Source organism: Taudactylus pleione, unplaced genomic scaffold (genome assembly GCF_031769625.1).
Source record: "Taudactylus pleione unplaced genomic scaffold, aTauple2 ptg000556l, whole genome shotgun sequence".
Lineage (NCBI taxonomy): Eukaryota > Metazoa > Chordata > Amphibia > Anura > Myobatrachidae > Taudactylus > Taudactylus pleione.
Genome location: NW_028284958.1, coordinates 639,521 through 658,235, shown reverse-complemented (window position 1 = coordinate 658,235; position 18,715 = coordinate 639,521). Strand labels below are relative to the sequence as shown.

The following is an 18,715-nucleotide window of genomic DNA, read 5'->3' as shown; positions in this document are numbered from 1 at the left end:
ATTATTTTTTACAGTACATGCAACTTTTTGTAGCTTAGATTGCACCTAATGTGCATCTTAGTCAGCATCTGGTCCAGTGACTCATGTTTTTTTCCATTTAAATGTAGATAAAACAATCTAAAGAAATATTACATTTATTTAATATATTTTAATGTAGGCAAAAGAAAAGTATTAATTAATTCCTGTATTTTTATATTGTAGCTGCTCCATTCGTAGAGGAAGAAGTTACAGGCACTCCATCAATCGAAGAAGAAATTTTTGTAACTCAGGTACTTCCTCACTTGGAGGGGTTACCTTCTGGGGAAGAGACTACTGTGGAAACGGTGATTGCCACTGAATTTGAGAATGAGACTGACTCCTGGCTGGCAAATGTCACTGCCCTTCCAACTGTTGAATTATTAGAGACAGGTATGAAGTATGTACTGTATCTACAAGTGTCATTAATTTGTGTTACTCCACTGATTTTAGTTCAATTCATTTTATTAAAAAAACTTTTTTATTCTTTATTTTCTTGTTTTATACATACACTCATCTTAATTATAAATGCATACTACCTATGCTACAGTACCTGTGCAGTTTCATGATGTTTTGTTGCTGTATAAGGTCATAGAATTATTATTATGGAAATGAATGTTACACTGACATATAATACACGCACCGCTATTATTCGCCAATTTTTATAGTGTTCATCTTACACAAGGGAAGCACACATTGGGGTGGATTTAATTAACTTGCCCTGACATGCAGGTTACTTTCAGTAGTGAGATTGTCAAGAAAGGTTCCACAGCTGTTGTTCCATGTAGTAGCTGGAGCACTTATCATAAGCTCTACACATTATTAAGCAGCAACATCAATTAAAATGTAGTTCACGTATTATACCCATTGTGTAAATTACAACACACAGTTGTGTCCCAACACACTTGTTGGAATCACTGGTTTATAAAATAGTGAAATGGAATGCTGGTTGGTAAACCAGAAATCATTGACATAAGGTTGCATCGTACTGTGTTACATACCTGCATTTATTTGTAGTTCATATTTTATGTTATTGCTCAGTTACATTTTATTTGCACATCAGGATTTGCCATATATATACAAAGTCTCTTTGATAATATTTTTTTCTTCTATCTAAAGTGAGCCCTTCAGCGATTCCTCCTGTGAGGTCACCTCCAGAAGATGTAAGTGGAGATGCATCTGTAGGAGTCAGTGGGGTTAGCGGCATTCCAACTGGAGAAGTATCTGGAGAACCCAGTGGAGAAGCCTCTGGAATTTGTGAAACAAGCGGGGAACTCTCTGGTGCACAAACAAGTGGATTGCCATCCGGAGTTGGAATTTGTGGAGAACCATCAGGTTTAGATATTTCTGGAGAAACTAGCGTGAGTGGACTTCCATCAGGAGAGGTTTCAGGCGAAGTACCATCAGGTGAAATTAGTGGTTTTCCTTCTGGGTTACCTTCTGGAGATGAAAGTATATCCGGATCAGCTTCTGGAGACCAGGATATAAGTGGACTGCCTTCTGGAGTAACCTTCATTAGTGGGGAGACATCTGGAGTTGAGTTTGTAAGTGGTTTTGGAGATATCAGTGAATTGCTCTCTGGTAGTGGAGATGTCAGTGGACTGCCGTCTGGATTTGAATATATCAGTGGACTGCCTTCTGGTAGTGGAGATGTCAGTGGACTGCAGTCTGGTTTTGAATATATCAGTGGACTGCCTTCTGGTAGTGGAGATGTCAGTGGACTGCCTTCTGGTTTCCCTACGATCATACATGTGGAGACAACTTGGATTGAAGGTGTAACAAAAACACCAGAAACTGAAGCAGAAGGGAAAGGATTAACTGAGATTAGTGCAACAGGAGAGCTATCTGGGTTACCATCCAGTGATTTCAGTGGTGAAACTTCTGGATTAGACATTAGTGGCCAACCCTCTGGATTTTTTGATGTGAGTGGAGATGTTTCAGGTGCGGATGTTAGTGGTTTTCCATCTGGAGTACCAGAACATAGTGGAGACCTGTCAGGGTTTCCTGAACTAAGTGGGGATATTTCTGGTGTTAGTGGGGAATCATCTGGAATAATTGATATTAGTGGTGAAGAATCTGGAGTAACTGATATCAGTGGAGATTTATCTGGAGTAAGTGATCTGAGTGGCGACATATCTGGAATATTAGATGTTAGTGGTGATTTGTCTGGCATAAGTGGTGAATCTTCAGGTATAGTTGACATAAGTGGTGAACCTTCTGGAGCTTTTGATATAAGTGGACAACCATCTGGTGTGAGTTCTGGTATTTTTGATGAAAGTGGTGAATCATCTGGTGTTACTCTCATATATGAAAGCTTAACAGAAGTTATAAGACTACCAGAAAAGGAGGAGGAAGGAAAGGGGTCTGTAGAAACAAGTGGTATATTTTCAGGTGATTTCTCTGGTGAATTATCTGGAATTTCTGGTGTTAGTGGTGAACCCTCAGGTTTTATAGATATCAGTGGCTTTGTCTCTGGAGACATTCATAGTGGTGAAGTAGATATTAGTGGACTGTCAAGTGGTGTTATTGACTTAAGTGGAGAAACATCTGCAATTGAATTTGTAAGTGGTTTACCTTCTGGCATTGATGACATAAGTGGACTCACATCTGGTATCCCTACAATAACTCATTTAGACTTCCCTATAAAAGAGGCCCCAACAACAGGACCTGTTACAGAAGAGGCAGGTCAGGGTCCATCAGGAATATTTGAGATTAGTGGATTTACTTCAGGAGAATCATCTGGAATTATCGATTTAAGTGGAGTGCCATCTGCCACACAAGAAAGTGGAGACGTTTCTGGCATTTTTACTTCAGGGATCCCTGACATTAAGCTTATAACTGATGAATTAATTGAAGCTGTGACCAAACCAGCAGTTTCACAAGAGTTAGGTGGTATAACCTATCCATATATTATTGAAACCTCATCTGGAGATATTAGTGGTGAGGCACCTCTTACTGTTCCTGAAATCAGTGGAGATCCATCAGGACTACCCTTAACTAGTGGCTATCCTGACAGAGATGGAAGTACAGAATCCAGTGTTGACATATCTGGGCATCAGACTGTTCCTACCCAAGATTTATCAGGGGAAACATCTGTACCTGAAATAATCATTAGCACTTCAGAACCAGAATCTGAGTTAAAACTTGTCTCAAAGGAACCTGAGGAAGCAAAAAAAGATACAGAGCTGTCTACTTCTGCTTCTGGGGACATTACATATGACACCATACCAACATCATTACCATTGATAGAAGTTGCACCTCAAGTTCTTCCTGACATAACTGAAATTGAAGGTATTATTGCTTTATACACATCTATTACAAATATACTTTATTTTTTGTAGAAATGTTATTACATTCATTGTATCCTACTCATGTAAGTAAAGATTCAGCTGCTATTTTTCAATATGTCAAAGTCCCATGCAGCAGCAGTGAGGCAGCAGTTAATATCTGACATGCTCTGGGGCTTTATGAAGTTCCCTCTATTGCAATGTTTCCCATATCCAGTCCCGATGCACCTCCAACAGCTCATGCACTTAGGCCATGGCTACTGTCATACTAACCAAAAGGAAGCCTGTGACTGCTTCACAAGGTAAGCCATTTCCTACTGATTTTATAACAGCAGATTGATCAGTAGAGGGAGCTTCAGTAATCCAGAGGAGATGAGAAATTGCCTGCTTTGTGTGTATGGGAGCCCTTTAAAAATGTTGATGACGACATACTTCCCATAATATTCTACATTCAAAATTGAAACAAAATAAGGCCAGCCAATGATCCGTGCAAACCACACACCTAATCAAACCAAATCTGCACCACCATGATCACTTTCTGGCTCAGCCCCACCCATTTTCCCAACCATTTTGGTATCCCATTTTTCCATACATTTCTAGTTGTGCCCCTGACTCTATAGGATCTGATGCAGAGTTGGAAGTATATTGGGGGTCATTCAGACCCACTCGCGAGCGGCAGTACGCTCGCAAGTGGGTTGATGTTCCCCACTGCGCATGCGCATGACGGAGGGAGCTCCGTCGTGCGCATGCGTGAGACCCGACGAGCGAAGGACTTTCCTTCGCTCGGAGTGTTTCATCAAAGGGGGCATGCTGTCGATGGTGACTGACAGCACGCCCCCTTTGGTGGGCGTGCCGGGGCGTGCCTGCCAGACGGAGGCATTCCCAAGGGAATGCCTACCGTCTGAAGCCGGCCCCACTGACATCACTAGTGATGTCAGTAGAAGTGATTTTGGCTCTGATAGAGCCAAAATCACTCCTGGCCTTGCGGTTGAGAAACCCAACCGCAGGCTTTTACTCGCAGTTCCGATGGTCGCGATGGTCAAAACCATCGCGACCATCATTTTGCACGCTCGTATATGCTGTGGGTGGTGACCCACAGCTATACGAGCGTCCAGGAGGACACTCCATATTAATGGAGGTGGGCCCTGATTCAGAGCGAGCGCTCTGGTCAGAGCGTCCAGCTCTGAATCAGGGCCATTGTTTGAAATAACTGTGCATGGATAAAATGCGTATATCCACCTGTATTCAGAGTTGAACACATCGCAAGACGTAACTGCCTGAGTGCGACCCTGGTTTCCTACAGTCGTCATCGATGTGCGTTTGTATCTGGTCTATAATAGTTTCAAAAGATATGTCTCCATAAAAGTGTATTTTCATCCAGCTCTGCATAGTCCACATTTCTCTGAACACGTCTTTGCCTATGTGAGTGTAGATTTAGACCCAAATGCGTATAACCCTGCATCATTCATAAGGTGCATACACACGGTCAGATTTTCCTTCAGATCTGTACAATAATGATTTTAAAAATCGTTCAATCGTTCATATCTGAAGGAAAATCTGAAATATCTGACATGTTTGTCAGATGAACAATGCGCATTCCCGTTTGTCAGATAACGATATCTGACATCTGATGTGTTTGCAGTCCGATCTGGACGATTCCATTCATTTTAATAGAGGCAAAAATCGTTCAAATCGTTCAAATCATTGATCAAATCGTTGGTAAATCGTTCAAATCGTTCAAATTGTTCAATCATTCATCTGACATCTGACCGTGTGTATACACCAATACTTGTGTGACCATTTTAAGGGCATGCACAGTACGATAAAGCTGCATACACAAGGGACGATTTTCCTGAACGATATGAACGATAACGATATAGTTCAATGATAAATCCTTCATATCATTCATTTTTATGCAGTGACCGATCGATCAATGATCAACGATGCGCGTTCCTGCATGAACGATAACGGTATCTATGGTCTTTCATGCATGCAGGCCAACTTGGATGATTTTGTAAAGATTTGCCTGTAAAAAGATAGCTTCACTGAAATATCTATCACAGATATCTATCATAGATATCTAGCAGTGTGTACAGCCAAAATCGTTTGCCCTGCACTACAGAAAGTTGGAGGGAAATCTATCAACTATATCTATGGTTGTTGAAGTTGTACCGTGTGTATGCACCATTACTCTGACACTGCACTATAGACAACAGTAGCACTCTGCTATCCTTATTATGATTATGGTCCCCTGAACATACAGCGCTGCTTAATATCTCAGCACTTTATAAGAGAACAATATTAATAATAGTTCTCTAAATAACCATTAATCATGTGTTTGGACCACTTATGAAATGTACAGAAATAGAACAGGTGTGTTCACATTGCAGTAACTTTATTCTGCTTTACTGTATGATGTAAAAAGCCTGTCTACAGTTCATATCAATACCCATACATAGAATGGAATGTATTCCAGATCCATAAGATGCGTACCTATGTTTATATGTCCCCCAACAGGGTTCTTATTACTGAAGCCAGGGTGAAATGACTTCTTACTGATTATAATTTCTGACCTCACTATAATATTCTCATATACCCTTTGTTTCAATTTTATGTCTACATTGCTTTTTCAATATTATGCCATTACCTGTTACTTTTACAAATGTAATTTTACCTATAAAAAGATGGATAATAAACTGACAGGTTCTTATTGACCGCAGGAATTATTGGATCATGTGCTGATATCGATTGTGGGTCTGGAACGTGTGTAGAAAAAGAAGGGCGAGTTCACTGTCTGTGCCCACCGGGGTATGGTGGCAACAACTGTGAAATAGGTAAAATCATATCAATATATCTGGAAAAATGTAATGCTAAATCCAGGGGATTTGCTATAGAGTTGGTGATGGTACAAACAGCAACAAATAATATGTAAATTGGATGTGACTTTCACTAGCCTAAGTCTAATGATGTATTCAATGTTCATATGCAGGGCTGTTGGGACATCCACAGGGCCTGGGGACTGAGGGAGACGTCCCCTCCGGAAAACAAAACAATGTAAAATACTATGCACGCTGAAAAGGGCAACAGTTGTCCCCCAGCCAGCTAGTCAAGGCCTCCTACGGGCCCCTCTAACAGGCCCGTGTCTGGGTAATTAGTACCTGCACTCTCCTCTCCTCTCAGAACTCCTGTGTATATGGCACTGTTCATACAAATGTAGCCACGCTCATCTATCCCGCAATGCGAGCGCATCGTGTCATGGGTGGCGCAACTACTGTGCCCACGTTATAGCCATAGACTTCAATGGGGTGAACGCCGGGTGCACCTAGTCACAGCCCGGCGAGAGCTGCACTATGCTGCGATGCGTGTGCCTGCGCGTATGCATCACGGCAACAATGTAGATGGGGACATCTACAGTTTATAAAGCTGACTTATGCTATAAAGCATGGTAATGTCTGCTAAAGGTGTACTATTCCTTTATGAACAGAATACTGCAAACCTGGCTTTAGGGCAGAGCAAAGGTAACATTTGCCTGGACCTTTTATTTACAGTGGACTTCATAGGCTAAGATTCATTTATGTGAATGGGGATTCTCTTAAACTGATGTCATCTGATTCTTCATTGTATTCATATACTGTATGTTTCTCAGTATTAGTAAATTATTCTATTTGTAAGGTTGCTGTATGTCTGAGGCCCCAGATTGTTTTCTGATCTGAAACAAGTCAATTCCAACCTGCTTGCTAAATCAATTATTTATTCAGGATAATCTATATAATAAATTTCAAGGGACGGGTAAAATTGGCTATTAAAACACGCCAGTGATCAAAATAGACCCATCATTGTCTTGAGCTGAAGGTAAATGCAAAACATACGCCAATGCCAGCTAATTGTAGCCATACTTAAGGGTAGATTTCTTAAAATTTCTAAAAAGAAAAAGTGTAGGTTTTGCCCATAAAGCTAATCAGGTAATATCTATCATTCTAGTACAGTGTAGAGTATTACAGTTTGATTCTGATTGCTTACTATTGGCAACACCACCACTATTCCTTTTTAGCAGTTTTAGTAAATCTACCTTAGGGCAGAGGATGCACCAGAGGTGAGGCTGCAGCACAGTCCAAACTTCAAATAGGGGATCCACACCAACTGTCATTTCAAATGCTGCCAAACATAGATGACTGGGACTCACTGGCAGTTGGTGTGGCTCCCCTATTTGAATTTTGGACTGTGCTGCGGCCCCACTCCTGGAGCAAACCACTGCTTAGCAGTGGAGTCACTAGGGGGGTACAGACTGCAGATGCGACCACACCAGACTGGGTCGCATCTGATGCAACCAGTCAGAAAAGCCCACTAGGCGGCTGCGGGAAGCTAATCTTCCCGCGGCCGCCTATATCAAAGGGACTGCCTGGTCCCTCTGCACCAGTGGCTCCCCCTTCTTTGGGTTCTAATCACTGATGACCACAGAGATCGATTACCTGGCGACACACCACTCCCGGCGCGGCTGCAGAGCAGTCATGAATTCAAAAGATGCAGCAGCCGCAGCTGGTATATATTCCCTTTTTAATCTGAAAGTAAGAGATACAAGTATTGTGGTTTAGTAAAAAATCAAGCAACTAAGATAATTTTTAGTCATTTGAATTATGGCATCCTGCTCTTCCGCAACAGATTGTGACTAAAATTGCCAATAATGTCTCACAACAAACTTTTAACAGCAAATTAGGCTTAGGGGGTATCCAATTAGCTCTGAAAAAATTTCTGTTCTGATGTTCGGGTCTTTTTCGAAGATTTTTTTTCGTGCTATCCAATTAAATCCCATTTTTTACACCTGCAAATCTTCTGTTTTTCTCACGAAAATACATAGGATCCGCGAAAAGTCACAGACCTATGTATTTTCACTGCCACGATCGAGAGGAAAACAGTTTATCAGGGATTTGGTTTCGCCTGCCCGAGGCATGCCAAACAAAATCCAAAATAAGTGCTGGCATCGGGGCTAATTGGATAGCCCCGGGCAAGGTAATTAGCCGCTGTAATTTACCGCGTCTAATTGGATACCCCCCTTTTTTTCTAAAATGAAAACTATAAAATTAGTAACATTGCACTGGAATGCAAAACTGATGTTTGCACAACTGTGACTCATGAAGAAATGCTTTTTTTTAATTCCTTGTATATGGATGTTTGTCTACTTAGACCAGTAGTTCTTTGTGTCAAAAAATCACCATTTAAACATGATAGAAAGTAATTCCTAACGAATTAAAAGCTTATGTGATGGAAGTGCAAAACAACCCATGAGCATTCACATTGGAAAGGTGAAAAAAAAGAATTATAAAAAAGAAAAAGCAATGATAAAAAAGAGAATAAGAAAAATATAGGAAGTCACCAATTATATTACAGACTCCCATATCTAAAATGCTTGGAACCAGGGGTATTTTGGATATCAGAATGTTCCATATTTTGGAATATTTGCATGCCATAATGAGATATCTTGGGAATGGGACCCAAATCTAAAAACAGAATGCATTTATGTTTTATACACATCTTATACACACAGCCTGAAGGTAATTTTATGCAATATTTTCAATAATTTTGTGGCTCAAAGTTTTTGCCCATACATGATATTCATTTATGTTTTATATGCACATTATACACACAGCCTGCATGAAATTTTATGCAATATTTTCAATAATTTTGTGGCTCAAACAAAGTTTTTGCACATACATGATATTCATTTATGTTTCATATACACCTTATACACACAGCCTGAAGGTCATTTTATACTTTATTTTTAATAATTTAGTTACTTAAACAAAGTTTGTGTACATTGAACCATCAAAAAGCAAAAGGTTTCACTATCTCAGTCATGCTAAAAAATTATGTATTTCGGAATATTCCATATTTTGGAATATTTGGATATGGGAGACTCAACCTGTACAACTATTTGGAAAAATCACTTTCATATACCTGCACGTGGATATATCTGAAGTCATTGAGACATATATGTAACTAAAAATAAGAAGTCGTAAAACATTTGTCATAAATCTAAAACAGGTAATAATACAAATGTTCCACTGACAATGGTAAGACGGCATGTAGGGTAATAATACCATTTATGTGGCATATTCACAGCCTTTACTAAAATGGCCTACAGTAGTTGCTCTAGTTCCATGATTTCATCTTCAGACATATTCACCATGCATTTCATTAATTAGAATGTTAAGCAGAATAGATCTTCTATCTTAGTAAATTAGTTTAGAAAAATCTTAATATACATTAGTTACATTATTACTTGCTTCACAGCATAAATATAAATATCAGTTCTTCACATTCTTTACTGTCTCAGGAGCTGTCACCATTATTAATTTAGAAGGTATTGTCCTAAGTATGATAAAAGCAAGTCTAACAAGTCTCATCTATTCATACTATAAAATACTATGAATAGATGAGACTTGTCAGACTTGCTTTTATCATACTTAGGACAATACAAAACCCGATTCCGGTTTTTAAATCCGAGTTCCAAAACGCGGGAAGATCCGAACCGGGACTCGGTTCGATTCAGTACCTCAAAGTGTTTCCGAACTCAGACACGGTTTGACCCGGAACCCCTAAATTCAGTTATCGGTTCTCTGAGAACAGGACCCGCATATCTTTAGTATAAAATAAAGTACCTGGTAGGCATCTATCTGTTTGTTCGGGCTAATCTTGAGAACCACTGGATGGATTTTGATGCAGTTTTCACTATTCTATAGAGAATTTGTCGAGGAAGGTTTAGATGTATGACAAAAAGGAACCGTGCAGTGATTATTTTAGTGAAGCAAGTCCATTAAACAATGGATGTCCGAGCCCTTTCTTGGCTTATGCTGCCTAAACCATTAAAGATATATCACAACGATGGACTTTATTTTATACCATGTAGAGATTGATACGTATTATCCGGTTTTTCCAGAATAATTGATGTAGCCCTGTTTACTGATACAAAATTTAAGTTTTTCCCTTTTTTACCATTCTTATTTCTTTTACAGTATGTGAAAAATGATTCTTTAATTTCAAATAAATCCAATTCCCGATAAGAGTCTGCTTTGGCATGGCAATAAGTAAAGCACAGGGACAGACACTTAACATGCACGGAGTTGACCTACGTGGACTCTGTTTTGTTCCTGGACAACTTTCCGTGGCCATTTTGTGTGTCACCTCAAAAATAAATATTTTCGTGTTGACGTCAGGAAGAAAAATGACTAATGTGGTCTACAAGGCCATTTTCTAAGATGTATCACCGTAAATTCAAAATTGCTCCCGTGCAAAACCAGGGCAGGTCACTAGTTAAAGCATATAAGATTTTAAATACTCTGTACAATATACCTTTCTTTTATATGGACAGTTTATTTTCTAGTTTCAAATAAATAATCAGTAGCATAGGAAGGACAACTTCAGAAATATGGCGGCATACTTTAGGTCATAAATGATTTACTGAGCTGTTCTGACAACCAAAGAAACACACCAAGGAAGGATGTTTCCCTTTACTGCAACATATAAAGAATAAAAATGTGGAGCAAATATAACATGTAAAGACTATAATTTACTAATTTATATTTTTCTTAATATTATGAAGGCACTGTGTTTTTAGGTTTAAGATTTTGACCCCTTTATTTGAAAATAGCTAAATCTACTATTAAGAAATGACTGTTGTTATAAATTTGCATTATATTATTTTGTTATAGTACGCCTCCTCTTTAGTATTTTGAAACATGGAACATTTAATGGAACAGATACTGTATACATTTGCAAAAATAGGCTTAATTAGTCTGATAGTTGCATTTTCATGGCAACAGTGTTGTAACAAAGACACATGCACGGTGCCCAACATGAAAATCTATTGACCTTATAGGATTGAGCTAAAGTTCGGGGTGTTTGTTGTTATTTGACACTGTGATGTGGTGTTCTCCTCATTTTGTTTTTCTCTAGGAATTATGTCAGAGAGACCACCAGTGGCCTGCTAGATGCAGAGGAAGCCTAAAAAGTCCTAATCCCCTGCCTATTAAAACTCCCGCCGCCGCCTGCTGTCTGCCTTGCTTTAGCTAAATGCCTAATTTTCCCTTTTACAGCATACTTAAAACATAATTGTTGCTAATTAAAAAATGAAAAAGAGAACAAGTTGCTTGGTCAGCTGGTGTGCATTCAGCACTGGTTCAATTTGCTGCTGCTTGCTGACATAGAGCATGCTGGGCTTTAGGACATTAACCCTTTGCCATGGAGCCACAGAAAGTCTAGAGTCCCTCCACACTGAGTCAATAGCTTAAGCCAAAGGTTATATACATTTTACTTGTTTCAAATGCAGGCTAAACTTGACACCTACACGAAAGGTATTCCCTTCTTAATAGGGTTATTTTGACTTAGAAAACAAATGATAAATGGGTCCATTTATCAATAACCAGTATTTGTTGTAAAAGATGTTATTTACACTCCCTTGATACATTTTGCTCTGAAAGGCATACATATCCAATTTCAGGGAAGGATGTGCATCAAACACACTATACTCTATGCTTAAACCAACACAATTTGAAACTGTCTGGAATTGTGTTTGTGCAGTCTGCCTCGCTTTCTAGTTAATGATAAATGACCCGAGACCCCTTTAAAAAGGTAAAACCAAATCGTACAATTTGTAAATGTTTAGCCTGATGGGACATTTTACCCAATTACAGTATAACATAAATGTATATGTGTAGATAATGGCATATACTGTACACATCAGCTTCATCAGATTTATCGTCTTCTAAACTTACATCTTTGACTTTTAACAAACACAATCTTATTGAATATCACCATGCAATGAATACAATCATACATTACACTGTTCAGTCACCAGAGAACTTGTGGCACAAGAAGATCATGCATAGGTTTCATGCACATCATATATGTTTATAGATGCAAATAATTTATATATAGGCTTTCAAATATCCATTTGTATAAAAAAACAGAGAAGGCCAGGCTATTTGGTTATTCATGCATTATATAAGTCTAACCCTATTTCAGAGACCGGTGACATTTGTGAAATTAGCTTTTGTTCTGCTTGGTAGATACATTTATTATCAAATATACATTTATTTTTTTAATAGGTAAATACATTCTCAGTTGAATAAAATAGTCAGGCCTAATTATGAACTTCCAACCAGTTTTCTATTTAAAGGAGTTATGACATTTTCAATTATTTGCAATAAAAAAATATTGCATATAATGAGGAAAAATATGTTTGGACACCAGATAAATAAACACTTATAAAACTCAACACCAACGTATAAATGTAACACTTATACAAATAGTATACATTATAACCATTAGAAATTGGATACATGGTTAGGACACTTACATTTTTTTACACAAGTGTATATTAGTAACTGTCAAAGAGTGTGGGCAGAGCACTATTAGTCTTACACTGCTTCCACAGGGCCTCATTTATGATATGCAAAATGGCCGAGATGCGCATAACATCTTGTTTTGTGGTGCACCCAAACGTAAAAACACCCCAAAGTGCCACATATAATAAAGATGATCCTGATGCCTCCTCTCTCGGAATGGTTCTGACATACTGCCGTAGGTAGCAACCAATCCGCTTCTGTCATTTTATAGAGCGTGCTACATAAATGATAGCTAGAAGCTGACTGGTTGCAACTTCTCCACTTTATCTCTCTCGAAGGTTTAATACATTTCCTGACGCAAATCTGTAGTTTGCAGAGCTATCTCCTTAGAGAAGAGAGTAAGTGTGTGAAATGAGGATCATCTAGACACACGGTGCTAAACCAAGGCGTTTTGCAGTGTGCATCATAAATAAGGTCATCTTTGTATTTTGCATATATCCACTGAAGCAGGTAAAGGCATTTATGCACTAGAAGCAGCATCTGAACAGCAAGGCTTAAGCAACCAGATAAGCTCTCCTTTTTTGGTCAGGGCAGCAGTCCTAGGAATCCTAATGGCAGAACCTTAATTTTTTACAGACATTGATGAGTGCCTCCCAAGCCCTTGTGTGAATGGAGCTACCTGCGTTGATGGCATCGACTCATTCAAATGCTTATGCCTTCCCAGCTACGGAGGGGACCTATGTCAGATCGGTACGACCAATAAGGCTTGAGCTAATTTTACTAACAACTGCATTCCAATAGAACGCCCCTCCTTCAAACGCAAAGGGTTCTGCTTGTTTTTTGGTGGGTTTATTGCTAATATAGGCCTACCTGTGTGAGAAGAGTGAATAATCTGATTTTTGTTTCAGTCAATGTCTCTTTCTTTTCTCCTCTAATAATGTGCTTTATTTCATATTACAGGACAGAACCCTGCACAGGATGGCCTCAAGGCTCAGCATTACTTGTATACTTCTTCTCCTGAAAGGTTTTCTAACCAACTGCAGGTTCCTTACCCATAATAAGAACCAGTATACTGTATTTAATTGGAAACTACTTACAGTGCAGTGGACTAAATTATGCTGGCCACACACATAGCGATATTTTACCCGATCTGGCCGATTCCGATACATTGGAATGACAGATCGTGTAAAATATGGCTAAATTGAGAGTAAATCGTGAGTTCCCACTCGCGATCGCGATCACGATGCGATGCGCATCCCCTCTGATCTGACAACCTGGGACACAATGCACTGGAAAAAAAAAAAAGTTGTCATGCAAGATAGATCTTAAGTCAGATTGGATGCTTTTTACTCCAAATCGTGTGTAGAGCTGCCGGGGGAGAGTTCAGGAGAAATCACACCACATCGTGTGATCGTGTGCAGATTGCTATGCGTGTGGGCTCCTAAGACTCATTGAAAGCAATGCTTCTATAAATATCATAGATTGGGAGAGGAAACATCACACAAAAACTTTAAAGCAAAACTAAACACACAAAATCATAATATCTGTTAACTGGCGCCTGGGGAAAAGGTCATGTGACCCTTAGCAACCAGTTTGACAATATCCAGTTTCTAAACTAGAAAATTACAGCTACATCTGATTGGTTGCTAATGATTAAAGCATCTTTTCCTGCACACCATTTTGTGTTAATGTCCCTTCTGTAGCACGACTTATATCTTTAGACACAGTATACTCATTGTGGACATGCAATTTACAATACATCCCTAAGAACACACATGTACTAAGAATTTCATCTGCCATGCCAAACAACATCAGTGGCATTACAAAAAAACACTTTTATTTCACCCAATTCAATTTCTAGGGTTTCAAATTACGTTTTCATTGCCTCAAATTTGAGGCTATGCATTCAAAAATACTTTCTAAAAAGTTGTGAATAATAATAGAGTATACAATTTATCCTATTTATATTTACACCCATATGCTGAGTCATAGACATCTAAAGATGTATCCGGCTGTGCATTAATAGCATAATAGTATGCACTAGGCGTAATCACTTCCTTCCTGGTACACTTACACGCAATCAGGTTATAAGCACAAGAAATAATGTTAATATTTGTTTTTGTAGCTAGAAACAGATACGCTATTGAGTTTGATTAGTATTTTAAAACCCTCTTTAATAAAGCAAATACAAAGTATTCTGGGACCTTGTACGTGTTAGGAACTAATTCCTGTGCGGTTAAAGTCGCAGCCCAGCATCTCTAGTACACTTTTGTGGTGTTTCGCTGCGACTGCGATGTGAAGATGTTGCAATTTTTTTTTTTAAAAAGATGGTGAGCTACACCTCACCGAGCAGCTCTGTCACACCGGCCATCTGGCATCCTATGGCGCATTGGCCCCAGGTGTATGAAGGCACATTTGTCTGTGCTAGATGTTTAGATGACAACAGTTGCAGAATCAAGGATAAGGATTCTTTACTTTTCACAGCAGAGTAGAATTTTGTGCGCTTTGTACAATGCCTTGATTTAAAACCGTACTTGTCTACACTCACGGAAAGTGCGGAGAAAACCCTCCTGCATCCCATCCACTTCTGCAGGGAGGTCATAATGATAAAAATCACTGCGCCCTGCTCCTCCCCTTCCCCCGGAATACATACGAATTACCGATGGACACAAGTCCGGCGGTTCAAATCCCTACAGCGGCAGGCTGACACGGCTGAAAATCCAGATCGTCCCCAGGTAAGTATCAACTAACCTAACCCCCCTTAGGGGTGCCTAACCCTAACCTTCCCCCCCAGTGCCTAACCCTAATCCCCCCTCTAAGTGCCTAAACCTAACCCCCCCTTCCCCGCCGCGTAAACCTAAGTCCACTGGGGGGGGTGCCTAACCCTAAGTCCCCCCCAGGGGTGCCTAACCCTAACCCTCCCTTCCCCTAGCCTAACCCTAACCTCCCGGGGGATGCCTAACCCTAAGTGCCCCCCGGGAGCCCTAAACCTAACCCTCCCCCCCGCGCGGCTGTCCGCAGCGGCACCCGGCATCTCTTCAATCAGGATACCGGGCGCCGGTCTCCCGGCGTCGGTAAAATTATAGGCGTCTACAATTACAATTTAACCCTCGCCGGGATAAAGCAGTCAGGAAGCCGGCTGTCGGGCTTACGTCCGCCAGCTTCCCGATTGCATACCCTTCCCCCTCCTCTGCAATTTCCCTGAGGAGAGTACCACATAGTTGGCAACAATGATTTAAATCATGGTCATTACTACTTTCATTGGGATTTTGTTTGCATGTAAGAAGCATAGCACCAATGGGAGGGCCTCAAATGGGCAGTAAAAAGGATTGCTGATATTGGGGTAATTTAATTTCTCTGGATATATTTGGTCCTGTTTTCATGCACTGCACATTAACAGGTGCAGACCTCAATTTGGCATTTTCATGCCAAGATGTTACATTTGGCTGATATTTGTCCCTCTTGTTATTTCATCAGAATATTCTGAACCATAAAATAAAATAATAAGTGAATAAAATATAGGCACAAGTCATGACAGCACAGGAAAATACTTTAAGCTCAGTATGCTCGTATTTATAAACAATCATATAAGACCCTATTGTAATGTGAAAGGTCTGTGCTGAGTAACCAAGCCGGAAAGATAAACAGAAAATATCTGCACAGCCAGAAATAAGAAAGAAAATATACACTGCTCACTCTAAAAGGATGGAATTTAAACAAACTCTTTTTTTTTTTTATTAATAAACAGATTCACATAGACTATTTCATTTTATTGAGACCTCAAATACTAAATCTGCCTTTTTTTCATTTAGACAATGCACTGACATAAAATTGCATTTTTATTTGTGCACTTCGGAAAGGTCAATGTTACTTTGTTGTAATGGAAAATCTATTCATTTCCTCATCTACTTTAGGCAATTGTCTGTTTAGAGGCCATAATACACCAGAGGCCAAAATTATTAAATTACTTTATGTTTTCATTTAAATAGCGTATGTTGGAAGCACAAGAGTGACTGCCTTTCCCTGAAAATGTTTCTTTTCATTGTTAGATTAATTGTAGCATGCTTACAATATAATTAGCAGCATTGGAACATTTGTTTTATTGCTAGTTTTAAAATACAGATAACAGAAACAATTTTAGTCCACACTATTTTCCAACCTCTTTAACTCTAACATTGCAAAATGCTGGTTTGCAGGCAAAGAGTAAGATCTTTTTGGGATGTGCAATGCCCCTTGATTTGCGCAAAGAAGGGACCGGCATTTATGCTCAATTTCCCAAATGTAAAACAAAGCTTCAAACACACAAAGGAGCCACATACTGTGTAATAAATGGAGTAAAGATGTCTCCTGCCTCTCATGATTAATAGAAGACATATTTTTATCTAAAGAAAGGTGATATGTCAGAACTGACAGGAGACTGGACACTTGATGTGATGTTAACACTTCAGCACAGGGCTCATCTTCAAATGTTTCTGCTTCTTTTCTTGTTTTCAAGGCTGCTTCCCTAAAGAAGATAGTATTTATGCACCTGATGTGTGCAGGGCAGGCTACCTAGGAAGTGTTTCTTCAAGCTATGTATTAAAGACCCTGATTCAGAGCCGGACGCTCTGACCAGAGCGCTCGCTCTGAATCAGGGCCCAACTCCATAATTATGGAGCGTCCTCCTGGACACTCGTATAGCTGTGGGTCACCACCCACAGCATATACAAGCGTGCAGGTTGATGGTCGCGATGGTCTTGACCATCGCGTCCATCGCCACTGCGAGCCGAAGCCTGCGGTTGAGTTTCTCAACCGCAAGGCCCGGAGTGATTTTGGCTCTATCAGAGCCAAAATCACTCCCACTGACATCACTAGTGATGTCAGTGGGGCCGGCTTCTGATGGTAGGCGTTCCCTTGGGAACACCCCCGTCTGGCAGGCACGCCCCCAGCACGCCCACCAAAGGGGGCGTGCTGTCAATCAACATCGACAGCACGCCCCCTTTGATCAGACACAACGAGCGAAGGAAAGTCCTTCGCTCGTCGCGTCTCGCGCATGCGCACGACGGAGCTCCCTCCGTCGTGCGCATGCGCAGTGCACACCATCGACCCACTTGCGAGCGGACAGCCGCTCACAAGTGGGTCTGAATCAGGCCCTAAGTGTGCTCCATAAATGAGGTCCACAGAACCTGTATGCTCTTTTTCTTATTGGTTATCGGGTTAATGAAATCATCACCCTACGACAGAAATTATTGAGCATCAGCCAAATGAGACACGTTCTTCATTTGTCTTTTCCTCTTTTGTTAGATGTCTACAAACCATTTCACTTTTCCTGGCAAACAAGTACTATTTCCCTTGGTCTAACCCGTACACCAGTTCAAAAACTTCCTGATTAGAAACTAGTGGCATAAACTTAAGGTAGGGCATGCATGGGGCTTCTATAGAAAAAAAATTAAGTCATTAAAAATATTGTAATACCTTATTGCTTGTTCCTACTTAGTCATGGTATATACTGTACATATGATCAAAAACATTATTTCTTCAGCCACTTGTCCACCTAAAATCAAGCTACTGTATGTTGAGTGCTATCAATTTATTTCCATATTATCCTAGGCAGAATATGGATGTCTGATGAGTCTCCAGTGTGGACATGAAACTATAGATGTCAAACTGCAGTTACTTTGCCGCAAGAGAAGCGCCAACCAACACAAAAGTGTTACTTTCTCAAACAACCATACACCAGCCAAAGTATTTAATACCAAACTTGACAATGTAAATACATAAACATTGGGGAGTAATATAGTTACTTTGATGAGCAGTGAGACTGGAATCATAGGAAGGTCTAAGCTTCTTTAATCTTATAATGGTTGTTTGACTTCCAATGGTTCACCAAAGGAACCTGCAGTTGAATCGTCTTTCCTATTGCTTTTGTAAGTCATGAATTCCTGTGTGTCTGCTTGAGGTTGTCTGATTCTCTTTCCCTTTTTTTTCAAGAATTTCAGGCAAAAGAAACACAATAATAACATTATCTTTGTTTCTCCTGATGTCACTGTCTTTTTGGATTCTACAGGTTCTGGTGGCGACAGTTCAAAGAAG

The 18,715-nt window shown here is 39.8% G+C and overlaps 1 protein-coding gene across 2 annotated transcripts in view; it reads left to right on the top strand.

Moving 5' to 3' along the window:
- ACAN (aggrecan) overlaps nt 1–18,715 on the top strand; it is a 113,343-nt gene that overhangs the window by 80,430 nt on the left and 14,198 nt on the right. The window contains exons 11-14 of one of the 2 annotated variants that reach the window (XM_088452656.1): nt 202–408; nt 1,135–3,306; nt 6,023–6,136; nt 13,280–13,393. In XM_088452656.1, coding sequence (XP_088308782.1) covers nt 202–408; nt 1,135–3,306; nt 6,023–6,136; nt 13,280–13,393 — 2,607 coding nt within the window. The remainder of the gene's footprint in view (nt 1–201; nt 409–1,134; nt 3,307–6,022; nt 6,137–13,279; nt 13,394–18,715) is intronic. The other variant, XM_088452657.1, reaches the window with a different exon arrangement.